Raw genomic sequence first — 16,872 nt, forward strand, 5'->3', positions numbered from 1 at the left:
GACTGCCTGGTGGCTATCTTTATTTGTCTTATACATATGGCAGTTTTCAGTTTGATTTATTTTCAATCATGTTGTGCTTCTTTTTTGTTGCAGAGAATATTAAAAATCTAGGCGAACACACCCTTCAGTTACAAGTCGTTCTCAACGAAAGTGGAGCTAATATTTTCGCCGGGCAAGAACTACCGTCGCATAAACTGACGTTTACTGTTACAGGTAAATAGAATTTATTCACTTCATAGAATTCATTCTCTTTTATTTTCCCTGCGGGGTGTTTGAACTGTATTACGTGATCCTTGCGCCGTACAAGAACTATTTATCATTGTTATTACTATTACTTCATAGACGCGAAACTAATAAATTTGAAAAAGTATTTACTTTTGGAAAAGTTAAGGATTAGACCTCGATTAGTGCTTACTTCTCGGGGAAAGTGTCGAAAAGTACAGGGAATTTCTACTGTCAGACGACTGAAACATTAATAGCCAAGAATGAATTTGATACCCAGGACCCAGTTCCACAGTTCTGAGTTAAGATTTGACCCTGGGTTAAAACATTGAAAATGAAATATAAGTTTAACTCAGAGTTAACTCTAACTCACAACTGTGGAACTGGGTCCTGTCTGTCTCCAACAGGGTTTTAAAGACAGGAATTGAACAAGGTTGAAGCTGTGTCTTGACGTGACAACGCGAAAAAAATTTCATTCGTCGCATTGTCATGTAGAAGTTTTTGATTGTTTTTTAAACAGAGGCGTCAGCTCAGAAGTTTACCGTAGGTTTATTAGACGGTCCATTCCGTATCGGTACGACGTTCAGTATTCCGCTCGAGTTCCAGGATGAGTACAATCACGCTACAAAACCAGATAAAAATAACAAACCAACTCTACACGCTACGTGAGTATACATCAATCCCCCTATGACATCATCGTTGGATCGATCTATGTATTGACCATTACAAAAATGATGACTTACATGAATCTCCCTATGACATCATCATTGGATCTATCTATGTATTGACCATTACAAAAATGATGGCTGCATCCAAGAATCCCCTTATGACATTATTAAATTGACCTCATCCCAAAAAATGTGGCTCCCTCATAATTCCTTAACTCCCCCTATGACATTATAAATTGATCTAAAGCTTATTAAAAAAAAAAATATGGCTCCCTCCTTAAGTCCCGCTTTGACATTATCAAAATGATTTAAAGTCCTGCCAAAGAAGATAATTCATTCCAATAATCGGGCTATGACTTCATCAATTATCTTAAGTGAAATAGAATGTTATATAGAAAACATGGCTACCATAAATCCCCCTATGACATCATCATCAAATTGATCGTTGTACAGAACGTTCCAAAATAGATCGATTAATTCCTTAATGACCGCACCAATCTGCAGCCTACAGACCGTGCTACCTCATTAATCCCCCCCTGTGACGCGTTCGATTTTACAGAGGTCTCGAATTGACTTACGAAAAAACGGAACTCCGTGGAAATGCGCTGATAATCAAAAACATCGTCGCTATGGGTACGGTTCCGATCAGCACCGGTAAAAACTTCAATTTGATCATCCGCGTTCCGAATCTGGCCGACGATTCGCAAACGTTGAAAATTCGTATGTTACCGGGACCGCCGCGTAAATTACTGGTGGAGCCGACGGCTGATACGATCGAAATAGAGAATTATTCAAATCTGGAGTTTAGAGTCGCTGTACATGACGTCGCGGGTAACATCACCTGTCAACCAAAACTTAAAGCTGTTTGTAAGGTACGTACCTATATCATGTGGATATATACCTATATCTTGTGGAGCGGTGTGGCCGAGCGGTTAGAGCGTTCGGCTCTGGGAAGCCAGGTCGTGGGTTCGAACCCCGTACATTGCCGTAATGTCCTCGGGCAAGACACTTGATCCTCATCGTCTCTCTCCACCCGGGAGTAAATGGGTACCTGGCACGATAGATGACTCTTGAGGGCTTGTTAGCAGTTCGGTGTTACTTCTCCCCAGGGAAAGATGACTGATACATGTTAGAGTATAAAATTGGCCGGGGTAATAATATCGAAAAATGTGAAGCGCTCTGAGCAGCCTGGCTGGATTAAGCGCTATATAAGACACATATTATTTTTATTATATTATTATCATTATAATTATCTTTATGATTATATTATTATTATTTTTGTTATTGTTATTATTATTATTATTATCAATGTTATTATTACTAGTGAGTTACAGTAGTTGCTATTGTTATTATCCTTGTATCCTCATCAATTATATCGTGTTCTTATTAAATCATGCACGGGCATCACCCCTCCTCATTAGGTACAGCCCTTAGGGCTTGGGGATATCCTACTTAAATGTATATATTCAGTAATCATGTGTAATAATTGTTATTAATATGTTATTATGCATTTGAGAACATTTTTTCATTCATTAAAACAAATGTTAAGATCATTTTGGATCTGTAATCAAACTTTGTCTATTCATGCGCATTTACGAACTGTCTGCTTTTGTTGATATTTACAGTTCACTGGTGCAGCTAATATCCCGTCATATTCGGTTGATCTGTCGGGCAGCGGTCAGGGTGTTCTCACCGGGGACTGTATCGTTCTGCCGAAACTAAAAGAGCCCGTTCAGATGAAAGCAAAAATTGACTTACAGGTAAGAAATAACGTCCGTTTAGAAAGAATCGGATTCGAGTCCTGAATTGCGAGTCACAGGGGTCAGATTGTTTAGAAAATTGTAATAAGATTTTGAAAAATACCTAAAAGAAATCATGAAAATATGTGTCAAAATATTTTGATCCTTTTTTATGCCACTGTGGAACTCTGAATTTATGCACAATCTGTGTTAAAATTTAAGAAATTATATTTTTTTATCCATCTCGATTTTGATCGGTAACTGCTTATGTTACTGGCATTCTATCTCAACTTTAAAAAATGTGAATAGAATTATCTGAAAATTTGTCGTGAATTTTTATCAATCTGATCCCTGCAGTTAGATTTGACTGGGTGGAGTTTCACTTGTTTTGATTGACAGTTTGAGCGTATGAATATTACAGGGTTTGAAAGTAGTTCCGTCTGTTGAGAAGTTGTTGTTTATTTACCCGAGCACGCGAGCAGCCGGACTGCAGCTGTTTTATAAAGATAATGATCGAACGTTGTCGATTCGACCGGGCCAAGAAATACACGCGATCGCCGGTGAAAATATTCGCGGACTCAGTAAGATAATTTTCATTATTCGTGCAACTTTTGTGTCTCTCGTACAGGATTTGACTCTTTGAGTTTAAAGATTGAAAATCGTTTACTAATTTTAACTCAGGGGTTATCTCAAACTCAGGGTCCAGTTCCACAGTTCTGAGTCAAGATTTAACTCTGAGTTAACCCATTGAAAATGAACTTTAAGCTTCGACTCTGCCACAACTCTAAAACCAATTGCACAGGCGGGTATTTGGATGTTTTGAAGGGGTTGACCTGAAAATTGGAACGGTCGCTTTATTTTAAAAGGGCAGGATTGGCAATGTGACGGCTGCAACGTGAAACGTTGTGAGGGTTCTGGTGACCATAGAAAATTTAGGATACAAGGGGGCTTTTCTAGGCCTTATCAGGTCCCATTTGTCTTTTTACGAAGGCATTTCGGAGGACTAATATTCTAATCTTGAACAGGCTGGACCAGTCCAACCCTCGGCTCAATCCGCCTTTGAATTGGCACAATCTATTACTGTGTTATAAAATTTTTTTGATTTTTTCGCAAAATAAAAACGACTGTTTGTGAATTTCTCGCAGCATTCCGTCTGATGGACGAAGCCGGACGTACGATCGAAATGGATTTGGACGTCGCGTTGAAGGTGCGCGTGAGCTGGACTCCGAAATTACTGAAAGACTACGTTCTGAAAGGACTTCTGCCGGATATTAAAGTACCGAACTCAACGCAGGACACGAAATATTGTCACATCACGTTCATCGACGGGTCCGGTTTAGATTTCTCGTTCAGCGTCGTGCCCGTGCCCGGCGACGCAGGTATATTGAAATGTAAATGTCAGGGAACGAACGTCATGAGGCTCGGAGAGATTTTGTCGTCGGAAATCACGATCACGATTAAAGATAAACATGGAAACGAAATAAAAGGAGTAAGTAGCAAAAATCATCTTCATCTTACTGAATCTGTCGAGTCATTAAGGTTGAGTTAACCGGTGATTAGTTGAAATGGTGACGATGAAAAGTTAATCGTTGCTGTATTTATATCAGGGGCTGCAGTTACTCAAAATCTGGTTACAGTTTAACCCTTTCAGTGCTGACTAATTAATACCCTATAGTGCTGGAGATAATTTGAAAATTCCACCTTAGTGTGTTGAATAACGGGAACACCACTATAGTGCGTCTACATCGCGGCGCGGTGTATCGGTAGTTACTAATATTTCACTATGTTTGACAGTTGCTGCCAACTTTCAAGAGAGATAATTAGTAATTACATCAATACACCGCAGTGCGGTGTACTAGCAAAATCTATCACTGATTTATACACCGCACTGCGGTGTAGACGCAATGAAAGGGTTAACTAGCGGATAGTTGACATAGTGACAATAAAAAGTTCATTGTTACTACGGCATTTATCCACCGTCATCTGAAACCAACTTTTGAGCGACTGATGCATTTGAGCCCCAGATTGATGTGGAAAATGTGAAGAATCACAAGTAATTGTTATATTTAGAGTATTTTTAGCGTATTTTTGTTTGTTTTTCAGTTGGGACCCAATGATTTGGCCGAACTCGAGATATTCGGCGAAGGATTAAACGTTTCTGAAGTGGAGCGAGATTTATCCGAGCTGGCGAACGGTTTCGTAATTCGAAATATCAAATTCGAAGGGGGTCAACTGGGAACGCGTGAGGTCAGCGTGCGATGGCGGGAACTGACCGACTACGTCCGTCTGCAGATGACCGCCGGCCGTCCGAAATCGGTAACGTTTCCCGGCTGGAATCTCGACAATCCGTGGAACGTGTACGCCGATCGCAAACTAACATGGCCGCTGATCGTACAACTGATCGACGAAATGGGTAACCCTACGACCGATCCGGACTCGAAAATAACCATCATAAAAGACAACGCGTTGAAGTTGACGCCGACGCCGATGCCGACTCGAGCCGATTCTCGAGGACAAGCAAATTTCGGTCATATGTTCATCTCGGGAAAACGCGGTTTATATCAGATCCAGGCTAAAGCTCTCGTCGGACGAACGGTTCTCATGGGAACCAAGTTGAAAATTAACATACAGCCGGACGCGACGAAACCTGTCAATCTCGAGGTGCAGTACGACGCCCCGCCCACTTATATAGTCGGAGAACCACTACCAGGTGAGGAAAAATAGTCAAATGATTGTTGTCAGTGACAGCTAGGAGTATCCAGTCACAGTCGCAACTTAGGTTATTAGACTGGCTGCTCTACAGTTGTAAGTTGTTAACAGGGCCCAGTTTCACAAAAAAGTTTAACTCAAATTCTGGTGTAACTGCTTTTGGTTACTTCATTTCTTCAATGAGGACATCAATTCAAACTTTTTAGGCTTACACTTTTTCGTGAAACTGGGCCCTGGAGTTAAATCAATTCATTTGCAATCTGTTAATTGTTAATTCCGAATTGTGGAACTGGATCCTGAGTTCTGACTGGCTTAAACCGGTTCCACCACTCTTGATTAAGTTTGATTCATGCTTATTCGATGTTAACTCATGATTGTGGAACTGGTCGGGTGTTTTGCCTGAGAACCTGGGTCCTCGATCATGCTGTAATAATTGAATATAGACTAATTCGAAAAATATGATTTTTAGCCTCAATTCATTGAATACCAGTAATAAGAGGTTGTTTTGATGTGAATTTCAGTGTTTACCGTGAAGATTATCGCTGAAGATGACTCGCCCATGTCGTCTGCTCAAGCTGCGAACCTCACTATGAAACTGTGGAAGGCTAACACATACATGCCTAGACCACCCCTCGATGTAAGTAGAATCTACCAAAACTTTACAAATCAGCGGGGAAAATAAGAGAAATCACGATTTATTTCTCTCCCTGCAGAGATATCAGGGAATTCTTACTTTCTTGAAGAAAAGCCACTGGGAGTTTTTGGTGTCTTGTTATTTTTGCTGGTGACGAGTGCCACAAGGAAACTCTTGATAAGAAACAACCCCCACTAAGCGTATCTTAAAGTTCTATCAGGGAATTTGAATTTTTGGTATCTTGTTGTTCTTGCTGGTGACGAGTGACACAAGGAACCTCTTGATAAGAAATAGCCCTCACTGAGGATATCTTATGATTTAATCAGGGAATTTGAATTTTTGGTGTCTTGTTGTTCTTGCTGGTGATGAGATGACACAAGGAATCTCTTGATAAGAAACAGCCCTCACTGAGCGTATCTCAAAGTTCTATCAGACTTGTTATTCTTGCTGGTGATGAGTGACACAAGGAACATCTTGATAAGAAACGGTCCTCACTGAGGATATCAGGGAATTTTGGTTTCCCTGATGTGTTAGAACCCTTAATTTTCATTCATTTCTAGTTTGAAGTTGCCTGCGAGTTAATTAGAATTACTAACAGTTTGTGAAACCTGGGCCCATAAAAAAACTGATACTTTCTTTTAATGCAATTTCTAATCAACAGGCTGTGTCTTACTCCCCGGACGCGAGACACAAGAACGAAAAAAATGGCACTTTTACATTCAGGTAAATCATCAAATAGTCGGGTTTAGGGGAACTGTGTGTTATTGGGTCATGATTTTGATATACATAAGTTGAAGACATAGTTCATTCTATTTGATCGATTCGCCAGACATAATGAAGACCCCCTCGCTGCCGCCCACCAGCTATCCCAGTAGCCGACTCAAGATCTTTAGTTAATTTCCTATGAACTTACATCTAGAATATTAATCTCTAAGGTTTTTCGCCTCTGCCGAATGGGAATCCTGGCTTGAATGATGAAAAAATTGAAAAACTCGAATTTATTTTTTTTTTATCACAGTGTGCAGAATTCAAACTTTCCAAGAATCATTAGTTTGGACATATGTATCGACAGTTCACTCTTTCTTCAAAAAATGATTTCATCTCACAAAGGGAATTTGAAAAAAATTTTCTTTTCCTCCTGCGAAATGATGCCCCGTAAACCAAGCTATTAAAAAAAAGGCCTTAGTCACGTCCTCAAAACTCTTGATTGGTCTCAAGGGTTCAAATATAGCGGGATTTTTATTCATCGTTCATCATGGATAGATTTCTATTGAATCCGAGAAGAAATGCGGCCATCGTTGTCCTAATGCACACTAGTGACACCTGGTGAATCCTCGCTTGCCACAAGCGAAATCCTTAATTGCTAACATTTAATGTAGAGTCCGTATTGTTTTTTTTTTCGGCTAGGCATATCCTGAGTGCAAATGCAAATGTTGAAATTTTACCGGAGATTGATTTTATTTTGTAGCGAGAAAGTGATTCCGGAGATTTGTGGCGGGTCGAGTATAATGTTCGTTTATCAGGACGCAAAATACGAAGTGGTCAGTCGTCAAATAGCGTTAAACGTCGAACCGGCGCCACCTGCTGTCATTGTACCGTATCAAAACATCGGTACTCCGACCGTGTCGAATACGTCGAAGGCGGCAAGTCGCAGCCTGATCAGAAATCTCAAACTTGAGTTACACGTGAGTCGAATTTCCCTTTTGAGAACAGATGGCTGCCTCCATTGATCACCCTACGCTATCATTGAATTGATATTAGAACACACAACTGCTTCCACAATCCCATCCCCTTACGATGTCATCAAATATGCCCCCCATTCGATCTATAATATACCTGTCCGCCGTGTCCAGAAATGATGGCTGCCTCCATAAATCACCTGATGACATCATCAAATAAATTCCAATCATAATTCACATCTGACCATCAATACATGTATACTGTGAAAGTGGTTGCCTTCACTTCAGGGAAATTACTGACCAGGAAAAACTGGAAAACTGAAAAATCTCAGGGAACTTGACAAGTTTTTCCATAACTTGGAAAACCCTGGAAATTTGGAGATGTAATTGACCATGTATTTCTTTATTAATACATGATTCAATGAATAATGAATAAATTGTAACATTTTAAACCTTCAAATTTCTCTGATTCACTCATTGAATTTTGTGTAATCACATGGAAAAATTTAGGGGACTCATAAACGGGCGGAAAATGGCCACGTGATGTCGCATGGTTCGTGGCTTGCGGTAAAATATCTAATAATTGTTTGATATTTCAGGATAAATACCATAATGTAACGGGTAGCGATGTAGACGGTTATATATCGGTGGAGATATTGGCACCAGACGGTGTCGAGGATATTCCTACGTTTGTAGGTAACACCAGAACGTTGCAGGTGCCGTTACAGCACGGTTTCGCTAATATATCGGTAAATATTAACTATTTCATAGAATAAAATCTTATACTCTGAAAGGAAATGAGTCCGAAAAGGTTTCTGATTTATTTTATCATGATAATCTTCAGGGCCCGGTTTTATAGACTGGTATCAACTTTAACCCAGGGGTGCTAGCTCAATTCATTTTCAACTTAGTTATGAAGATAATACCAGTCTATAAAACCGGGCCCAGGGCCCAGTTTCACAAAAAGGTTTAACTCTTAAATCGATTTGATTTCTTCATTAATTCAGTTTATCTTAAATCGATTTAGGGCTTAATCCTTTTTGTGAAACTGGGCCCAGGATTAAATACTTAGTGACAAAAAGAAATATGAAAATTAGTTACAGAGTTCCATTACCCAGAGGTTTTATTTTCTTTATCTATCTTGAGTAAAAGAAGACTTTTTGGCTATCCTTCAAAAGAGTTTAAAATGGTTACTTAATGACCACGAGGAAAAACAGGAAAACATGAGTCATTTTAGAGACTTTGTTTTAGAAATTTTATTGTGTTGTGGTGTCACTTCAAACCGATCGGCATTCTATAGCTTTGAGACTTTGAAATGTCCATTTATGGCTGTTGAACTAAGTGCAGAATTTTATTTAGTTCATGTCTAATACGTAAACAGATCACCTCCATAGTTCTGATATCTAACTCACTCGCGGTATTCTAACTCAGCTGTGGAACTGGGTCCTCTATTCAACAGACTTCGCTTAAAATTCAGACGCGATTAAACTAATTAATGAAATTGTTAATTACAGAGTTTAACGATCCAGGAGAATTCACCCGGCGTAGATGGCCAGGAATTCACGCTCGAATTGAAAGTTGTCAGTAACGATATTCCTAAAAACCAGTCGGTTCCACCGTATACAATACCATTCCTGTTCTATAATGGTAAGTACAACACTAACTCTTCTTACATGCCGCAGTAGGCTCAATGTTTTTATCTCTCCTCACTTGCCGCAGTAGGCTCAATGTTTTTATCTCTCCTCGACAGTAGGCTGAGTGTTTCTACGTTCTCCTTACATGCCGCAGTAGGCTCATTGTTTCTATCTCTCCTCACATGCCGCAGTAGACTCAGTGTTTCTATCTCTCCTCACATGCCGCAGCAGGCTCAATGTATTTATCTCTCCTCACATGCCACAGTAGGCTCAATGTTTCTAACTCTCCTCACATGCCGCAGTAGGCTCAGTGTTTCTATCTCTATTCACATGCCACAGTAGGCTCAATGTTTCTAACTCTCCTTACATGCCGCAGTAGGCTCAATGTTTCTATCTCTCCTCACATGCCGCAGTAGGCTCAATCTTTCTATCTCTCCTCACATGCGACAGTAGGCTCAATGTTTCTATCTCTCCTCACATGCCGCAGTAGGCTCAATCTTTCTATCTCTCCTCACATGCCGCAGTAGGCTCAATGTTTCTAACTCTCCTCACATGCCGCAGTAGGCTCAATTTTTCTAGCACTCCTCACATGCCGCAGTAGGCTGAGTGTTTCTAGGTTCTCCTTGCATGCCGCAGATGGCTCGATGTTTAAGTGAGAGAGATGTATGTTCTATGATGCTCACTTGCCGCAGTAGGCTAACTATCATACGTACAGATTATGAAGCATGTGTTCCACTGATTTACAGGCTTTATATTTACACTTGGCCTTCGTTAGAATCGCTCCTTTCCTGGAATACAAAAACCTTCGAGTCTTTAATTTAGAACCTTTGAAATAATAATAATAATAATAATATATTTTCTCATATAGCGCACCCCTACATGGTAATCGGTGCGCTTACAAATACAAATAAACAAACTTTTAAAAGTAAATATTCTGTTGCAGTTTATAACAATGCGTTGCTCAGTAACTGTATAAATCGGTTATATTTCTTACCCTGAGAAATGCCATGTTTGTATCGTGATATATCCATTGAGCGCTCGATATCCCGAACTGCACGGGATACACGTATTATCGTCGCGATATGTTAACACATGTAAACGGCCTTTCTGCGGCATAGGTGGCGCCGGTATAGTTACTAAAACCTACAAATACATATGAGCGGCCATTTTAGAAGCGTATGATGGGGAGTAGGGTTGATGGAGGGGAGAGGGGAATGAATGTGTTGGGGTTGTAGTTTATACAACCTGCTGAGAGGGGAAGAGGCTAGGTTAAGTGAAACTATATATTCAGTACAATTACCTGCTCGTTAAAGTTATAATTCCTACTCTGCCACAGGTGCACTATATGACCGACTGAGATGATATTATCGATCATTTTATTTCGAAATTTCAATTTCAACAATGATTCCTGGTCGACTTTCTCCAACTGAAATAGATAAAACATCTGACGTTTAGTTTAATGTGGAGTCCAGTAGCTACTATAACCAACTTCCGGGGCCCAGTAGCTACTATTACTATCCTCTGGAGCCCAGTAGCCTGTGTAGGATCCCGTGCGATAACCAACTTCTGGGGCCCAGTAGCTACTATAACCAACTTCTGGGGCCCAGTAGCTACTATAACCAACTTCTGGGGCCCAGTAGCTACTATAACCAACTTCTAGGGGCCCAGTAGCTACTATAACCATTTCCAGAGATTCATTTAAAATCCGACCTCGGGTCGGAAAAGAAAAAACAATTCTCTACCTGCATGATGATATCGGTAGCTGCATCAACCGCGTTCACCGGGAAATACAGTTTAATATTCGGGTCGAGCGAACATTGAAACAATCCTCCGGCCGGAGTGACCGTGAACTTATCCGGTTTCATACGGATCAAACTACCCCTGAGATCGGCTGCGTACGGGTAGACGTCGCGGGGCGATTCGTTCTGCAACGCCGGTATCAACTCGTTCACGGTACCGGTAGCCACGCCGTGCGATGATGTCATCAATCCGGTGTCGTCTAGTATAGCGGTTATACTGGAAATAAATGTGAATCAGAGATTTAACAGTTTCCTCGAGTTCGTGCATTAGTAAACATCGTTAAAACCGTTTTGATGTCAAGTTCGGATAGAAATACAAGTCATCGGATAAGTCATTGAATAGAAATATAAGTCAGGGTCTGGTTTATATCAATCATTGAATCAATAGACAATCAATCAATCATTAAATGATTGATGATAAGTCATTGAAGTCGTCTCCATCTTTCAGTCATAATTTGTTTTACCAATTCACTTTTAGTTAAGTCGTCATTTGGATAAGTTGTTACACTACTTAAGTTGTGTCTCTAGTGAATTGTATTTTCAATTCAATTCAAGTGTAAGTAAATGTACTTAGAAGCGTAAGTCGTTGTGTGAATAAATCAATAAGTGGAGTGGTGTGGCTGAGTAGTTAGAGTGCTTGACTCGTGGGTTCGAACCCCGTACATTGCGGTAGTGTCCTCGGGCAAGACACTTGACCCTCTATTGCCTCTCTCCACCCAGGAGTAAATGGGTACCTGGCCTGATAGATGACTCCTGAGCGCTTGTTAACAGCTCGCTGTTACTTTTCCCCAGGGAGAGATGACTGATACATGTTAGAGTATAAAATTGGCCGGGGTAATAATACCGAAAATGTAAAGCGCTCTGAGCAGCCTGGCTGGATTTAGCGCTATATAAGACACATATTATTATTATTATTATTATTATTATTATTATAAATCATCAACATAATCGTCGTCCTAACTAGTACACGACTTAGACTTAGATTTAGTTCATTTTCAATTCGTCGCTCTCAACAGACACAACTTGTCAAACTTTACTCTAACTACTTAAAAAACACGTACTGAAAAGGTCTGAATTAATAATGAATCGTGTGAATGAAATCGATATTGTTTAATTCGGGGTTAATGATGTAATAGCATGTTATACATAAATATAATCAGTGGCAGCCGTGGAGTCATGAGGGAGTTAGATCTCCCCCTGGGGAGTTAAGGGGTGCAGGTATCTATCTAATTAAGTGGGATGTTTATTTGTTATTTATGGTACCGAGTGCCTTTGCATAATTTAGCGATAATTTTCATTACCCTCACCTGCCCCCTTCACACTTTCAGCGGTATCAACCATCGATAATAAAGTTGTTAAAGATAAAACTACCTCTGTATAAACCCTCTGTCTAAAAACAAAATAACCTCGGTAAATCCCAGTTGTACAGTCTTTAATCTTTAGACTGGTCATCTAGTTGTTAGATTGGCTATAGAACTGAAATGAGCTCGGACTGGTCTGCGTTACTACGTTAGATTGGCTATAGAAGCAAATGGAGCGGAACTCTTGAACTGGTCTCCTAAACCAATCTCGTTTTAAAAACCCAATCTCTTCCGTTTGATGTTTTTCTATTCAATCGTTAATTTCTCGATGAAATTGAACCAGGGTCTGGTTTATATCAATCATTGGACAATCGATCAATCATTAAATGATTGACGAATCAGTTCGTTCAGCTCATGGCTCAGATCTGCTTCTTGTCAAACGGAAATCTGTATATCAGTCTCGGTAATCATTTTAACCATGGAACCAATTTTACTGTCCAAATTAACCCGATCAAAGTAAAGACAGATGACAACTAGGGTATGGTTTTGTACAAGCCCTGAGTCTTACGATACTATCAATGTTGAATCCCTGTAAGGGCGGGATAAGGAGTGAAATTTATCTATAAATCAAAGTATATCGTGGTGACTGGTTTATATGAAACGTGGGGTTGTGTGTGGGTTATTACTTACTCAGGTCTACTTGTACGCAGGAAGTTGCCTCTGTGTGATATGACTGGTTTCAGTAATTGATGTTGTAATAATGATTCTAATTGATTACACAATCCTAGTAACGTATAATCAGTCCGGACTGTGTCGTACCAGCCGCCGCCGCCGTTATTACGCAATATACTCTTATCCGATTCCACGGTGAACTGTCTCGATGGGCTTTTCTCGACGTTCCCGAGTTTGTCTCCGGGTTTTAGCAACATCCAGTTGTCATTTTCGGGCATTTTCCTCAAATTGTGTCGATTGACGATCAGGTCGTTAGGTGGCGCCACCGCTGCTGGGTATCGATGTCGATCCCAGCGTTCGATCGCGTCGTGACGACGACGTAAATCGTGCGCTCGATTACGATCATTGTTGCCGTCGTCGTCACGGTGATTGGTGTCGCGCGGCGGTAAAGCGGTTCGTCCGTTGGTGTGGTGATGAGGCTGTAGGTGGCGCCGGCGTCGTCGTGGAGGCGACCGGATGTATCTACGCGTTCCGGTCGCGCTGTTATCCGTCAGATAGGGGGAGCTGTCGCTGTCGTGTCCCGCTGCCTTCGTACCGTTAGGTTTTTGAGTCGGAGCCGAGTCCCACGAGTCGTAACCGCTGACGTCTCGTCGCGATCGCATCGTGCTCCGTTTCCCGGAAACGACCGGCGTTTTTCTCATCGTCTCGCCGTCGGAAACAGCGCCCCCTCGGTCGCTCCGTTTGATAACACCGTCGCGGTTTTCCCCGATCGCGCGTCGGCTACGATTAACTACTTCCACGTCGACAGCGTCTTCGTCCTCCGTCGACTCGTTTCGTCGTAGATTCATCGACCGGTCGAGCACAATCGGTCGATTCGAGATTTTGTTACCTTTGATATTGAGATATTCGAGTTTGACGAGTTCGTTGACGGATTGCGGCAGTTCGGTCAAACGATTATAACCGATATCGAAAACGCGAAGTTCCTTCAACAATTCGACGTCTTTCGATAGATATCGAATTCGATTTCGACTCAGTTTCAATTGTTGTAAATTCGTCAGGTTGCAGACGCCGAGCGGCATGTTCGCCAGCCGGTTACGATTCAGATTCAAATATCGTAGTCGACGCACCTGTATCAACGCGCAGTTCGTGATCTGATTTTCGGACGCGTTTAGATATTCGAGGTCGTCGAAATTACAGCTTAAACTCGTGAGTTTATTGCGTTCGACGCGCAGTGATTTGAGTTTGGTGAGTTTCGCCACGTGAGTCGGTAACGATTTGATCGCGTTCGACGCCAGATTCAAACGCGCGAGATTCTTCAACGCGAGCACGTCGTGCGGGAACGCGTCGAGGTGATTCGCGCGCAAGTCGAGATCGACGAGCTGTTTCAGATTCTGGATCTCGCGCGGTAGTCCGCGTAGCTGATTGCCGCCGACGTTCAGCGTTACGAGCGTTTTCAACGCGACGACCGTCGCCGGGAAAACGTCGAATCGGTTTTCGGCGATATTCAACGTCTTCAAACGTTTCAACGTTTGCATTGTCGCCGGCAGTCGCGTCAACCGATTCGCTTGTAAATCGAGAATCTTCAGATTCTCCAACCGCCCGAAGTCGACGACCAGATTCTCGAGTTGATTACGCGCCAGTTTCAGAACGCGTAGGTATTTCAGCTGACCGATTTGCGCGGGCAAAGCGCGCAGTTTATTGCACGATAAGTCGATTTCGCATAAATGCGCGCAGTTGGAAATAGTTTCGGGAATCGACGTTATTTGGTTGCGATGCAAATCGAGCACGCGTAATTTGCGCAGGTGCCCGACGTAAACGGGCACGGTTAGTATTCGATTGCGCGGCGCGCGTAGTACCTCGACGCGCTGGAAGTTGAACGCCTCGAGAGGTATCTCGCGAAGGCCGCGATCCGACAGGTTTAACTCGGTCCAGCCGCGTTGATTTATTGTAACGTTCATGCGCGTGATCGCCGAGTTGTCTTTATAAATCGAGCGCCACGTTTCCATCGGTAACGTGCGGTGATTGTTGCCGGCGCGGTGATCGCGACGTTTAGGCGCGCGTAAACTCCGCGTGATTCTCGTGTCATCGTCGTCGTGGCGATGGTTTGATCGCGGTGATGACATTGTTGGACCGTGATGAATGTAACTAGTCGGTAGGACGTTCAGTTTCACGTGAACCGTTGTGACATTTTTATTATTTTGCGTCTCATTCTCCGTCGTTCGTTTTCTGATCAAACCTTCGCAATTCTGAAAAATTTAAATGACACAAAACTTTTATATAACTTCATGCCCTCTGAGCCTTAACCCTCTGGACCCAGTGCCACAGTTCTGAGTTAGAGTTAACTCTGAGTTAAAGTTAGTTCATTTTCAATAGGTTAACTCAAGAGTTAAATCTTAACTCAACAACTGTGGAACTGGACCCTGCACGCTATAGTGCGGTGTATGAATCTGTGATAGACTTTGCTAATACACCGTATCGCGATGTATCAATGGGATTAGTGATTAATGATTATCTTTATTGAAAGGTTGCAGCATCCGTCAGACATTGTGAAATTAAAGTAACTGATGATATGTGTTGAATAACGCGCGTACAGCTATAGTGCATGTACACAGTGGTGCAGTGTATCATTTACTTATCATTTGCGGTGTATCCGTTACTTATATTTCACTATGATTGACAGGTGCTGCCATCTTTCAATAGAGGTAAAAACTAATTACATCATTACCCTGTGATGCAGTGTACTAGTCAAGTCTATCACTAATTTATACACCGCATTGCGATGTAGACGAAATGCACTGAAAGGGTTAAACTCTGTGAACTGTAGATCAAGGTTTCCTGCAGATCTGGGTTGTTTCCTGATTGAGTACGATGTACTGATTTCTATATAGCACTCGTCACTGATACATTCACGCTCCAGTGAGAAAAAAAGGAAGTCGTCATAAACTGATTTTCATCACACAATACAGGCGTGATCGGTCGTCGTGGTAACTATTGTTTCAGATGACAGAACTGAATTGGAATCAAATGTTTCTCAGATAGATTTAAATTCGGCTTTCAAACTCGATGACGTCAACATGTGATAAGTGGGTCACGCTACTGAAGTCATATCTACTTTTGATTTCCAATTTGTATTTCTAATTCAATTAAGTGTGTAAGTCATCTCTATTTTTGCGTCGCAATTTGTAATTCGCTCCGCTGAAGTGTAGGATATCGACAGAATGGTTCTTAGGTGATATTTGGACACACCCAACTTCGTCACTTCTCATTGACATCCGTCCCATTCCTGGAAATACTGACTGTATCTAATAGGTGTAGTTGATAGGGGGGGTTATAGTTTGTTATGATGGTGTAGGTGGGTTAAGTTTGTCACACTTTTAGCACTAGCTATAAACTGTTATTTATCATTGTATTGATACGTGTACTCGCCTTGTCACCCTGTTAAATACCCTAAGACTCCATTGAAGAAAAAATATTCACAATTATGGAAGAAAAGCTTCGGAATGTGATGTTTCAATTCAAACTGTTGCAGATTTTTCATAAATTATCAAGTTATCGACAGTTGCTAGTTCATCGTTGATTGTGCAATCCCTTATGTTACATTACTCAAATATATAAGCATAAAATGTATATATTCATATTGATTTCTTTTTTAATGAAGACATCTCATTAGGGTAAAGGTCCATAGATCATTCACAAACGGATCATTTGGGATCATCTTTTGGCAAAAACCCTTAAATTTGTTCAAATTACACCGCATCCTTGCCTGCTAAAATACATTAACATATTCTTAGATTTTCATGAATAACGGTAATATT

The 16,872-nt window shown here is 41.3% G+C and overlaps 1 protein-coding gene across 1 annotated transcript in view; it reads left to right on the forward strand.

The window, feature by feature from the left end:
- LOC141909581 (structural maintenance of chromosomes flexible hinge domain-containing protein 1-like) overlaps nucleotides 1–16,872 on the forward strand; it is a 41,946-nt gene that overhangs the window by 13,861 nt on the left and 11,213 nt on the right. The window contains exons 18-29 of the mRNA XM_074800047.1: nucleotides 94–213; nucleotides 743–887; nucleotides 1,450–1,762; nucleotides 2,516–2,650; nucleotides 3,051–3,210; nucleotides 3,775–4,118; nucleotides 4,733–5,339; nucleotides 5,860–5,975; nucleotides 6,634–6,695; nucleotides 7,441–7,657; nucleotides 8,251–8,400; nucleotides 9,166–9,298. Coding sequence (XP_074656148.1) covers nucleotides 94–213; nucleotides 743–887; nucleotides 1,450–1,762; nucleotides 2,516–2,650; nucleotides 3,051–3,210; nucleotides 3,775–4,118; nucleotides 4,733–5,339; nucleotides 5,860–5,975; nucleotides 6,634–6,695; nucleotides 7,441–7,657; nucleotides 8,251–8,400; nucleotides 9,166–9,298 — 2,502 coding nt within the window. The remainder of the gene's footprint in view (nucleotides 1–93; nucleotides 214–742; nucleotides 888–1,449; nucleotides 1,763–2,515; nucleotides 2,651–3,050; nucleotides 3,211–3,774; nucleotides 4,119–4,732; nucleotides 5,340–5,859; nucleotides 5,976–6,633; nucleotides 6,696–7,440; nucleotides 7,658–8,250; nucleotides 8,401–9,165; nucleotides 9,299–16,872) is intronic.

Source organism: Tubulanus polymorphus, chromosome 8, assembly GCF_964204645.1.
Source record: "Tubulanus polymorphus chromosome 8, tnTubPoly1.2, whole genome shotgun sequence".
Taxonomy (NCBI): domain Eukaryota; kingdom Metazoa; phylum Nemertea; class Palaeonemertea; order Tubulaniformes; family Tubulanidae; genus Tubulanus; species Tubulanus polymorphus.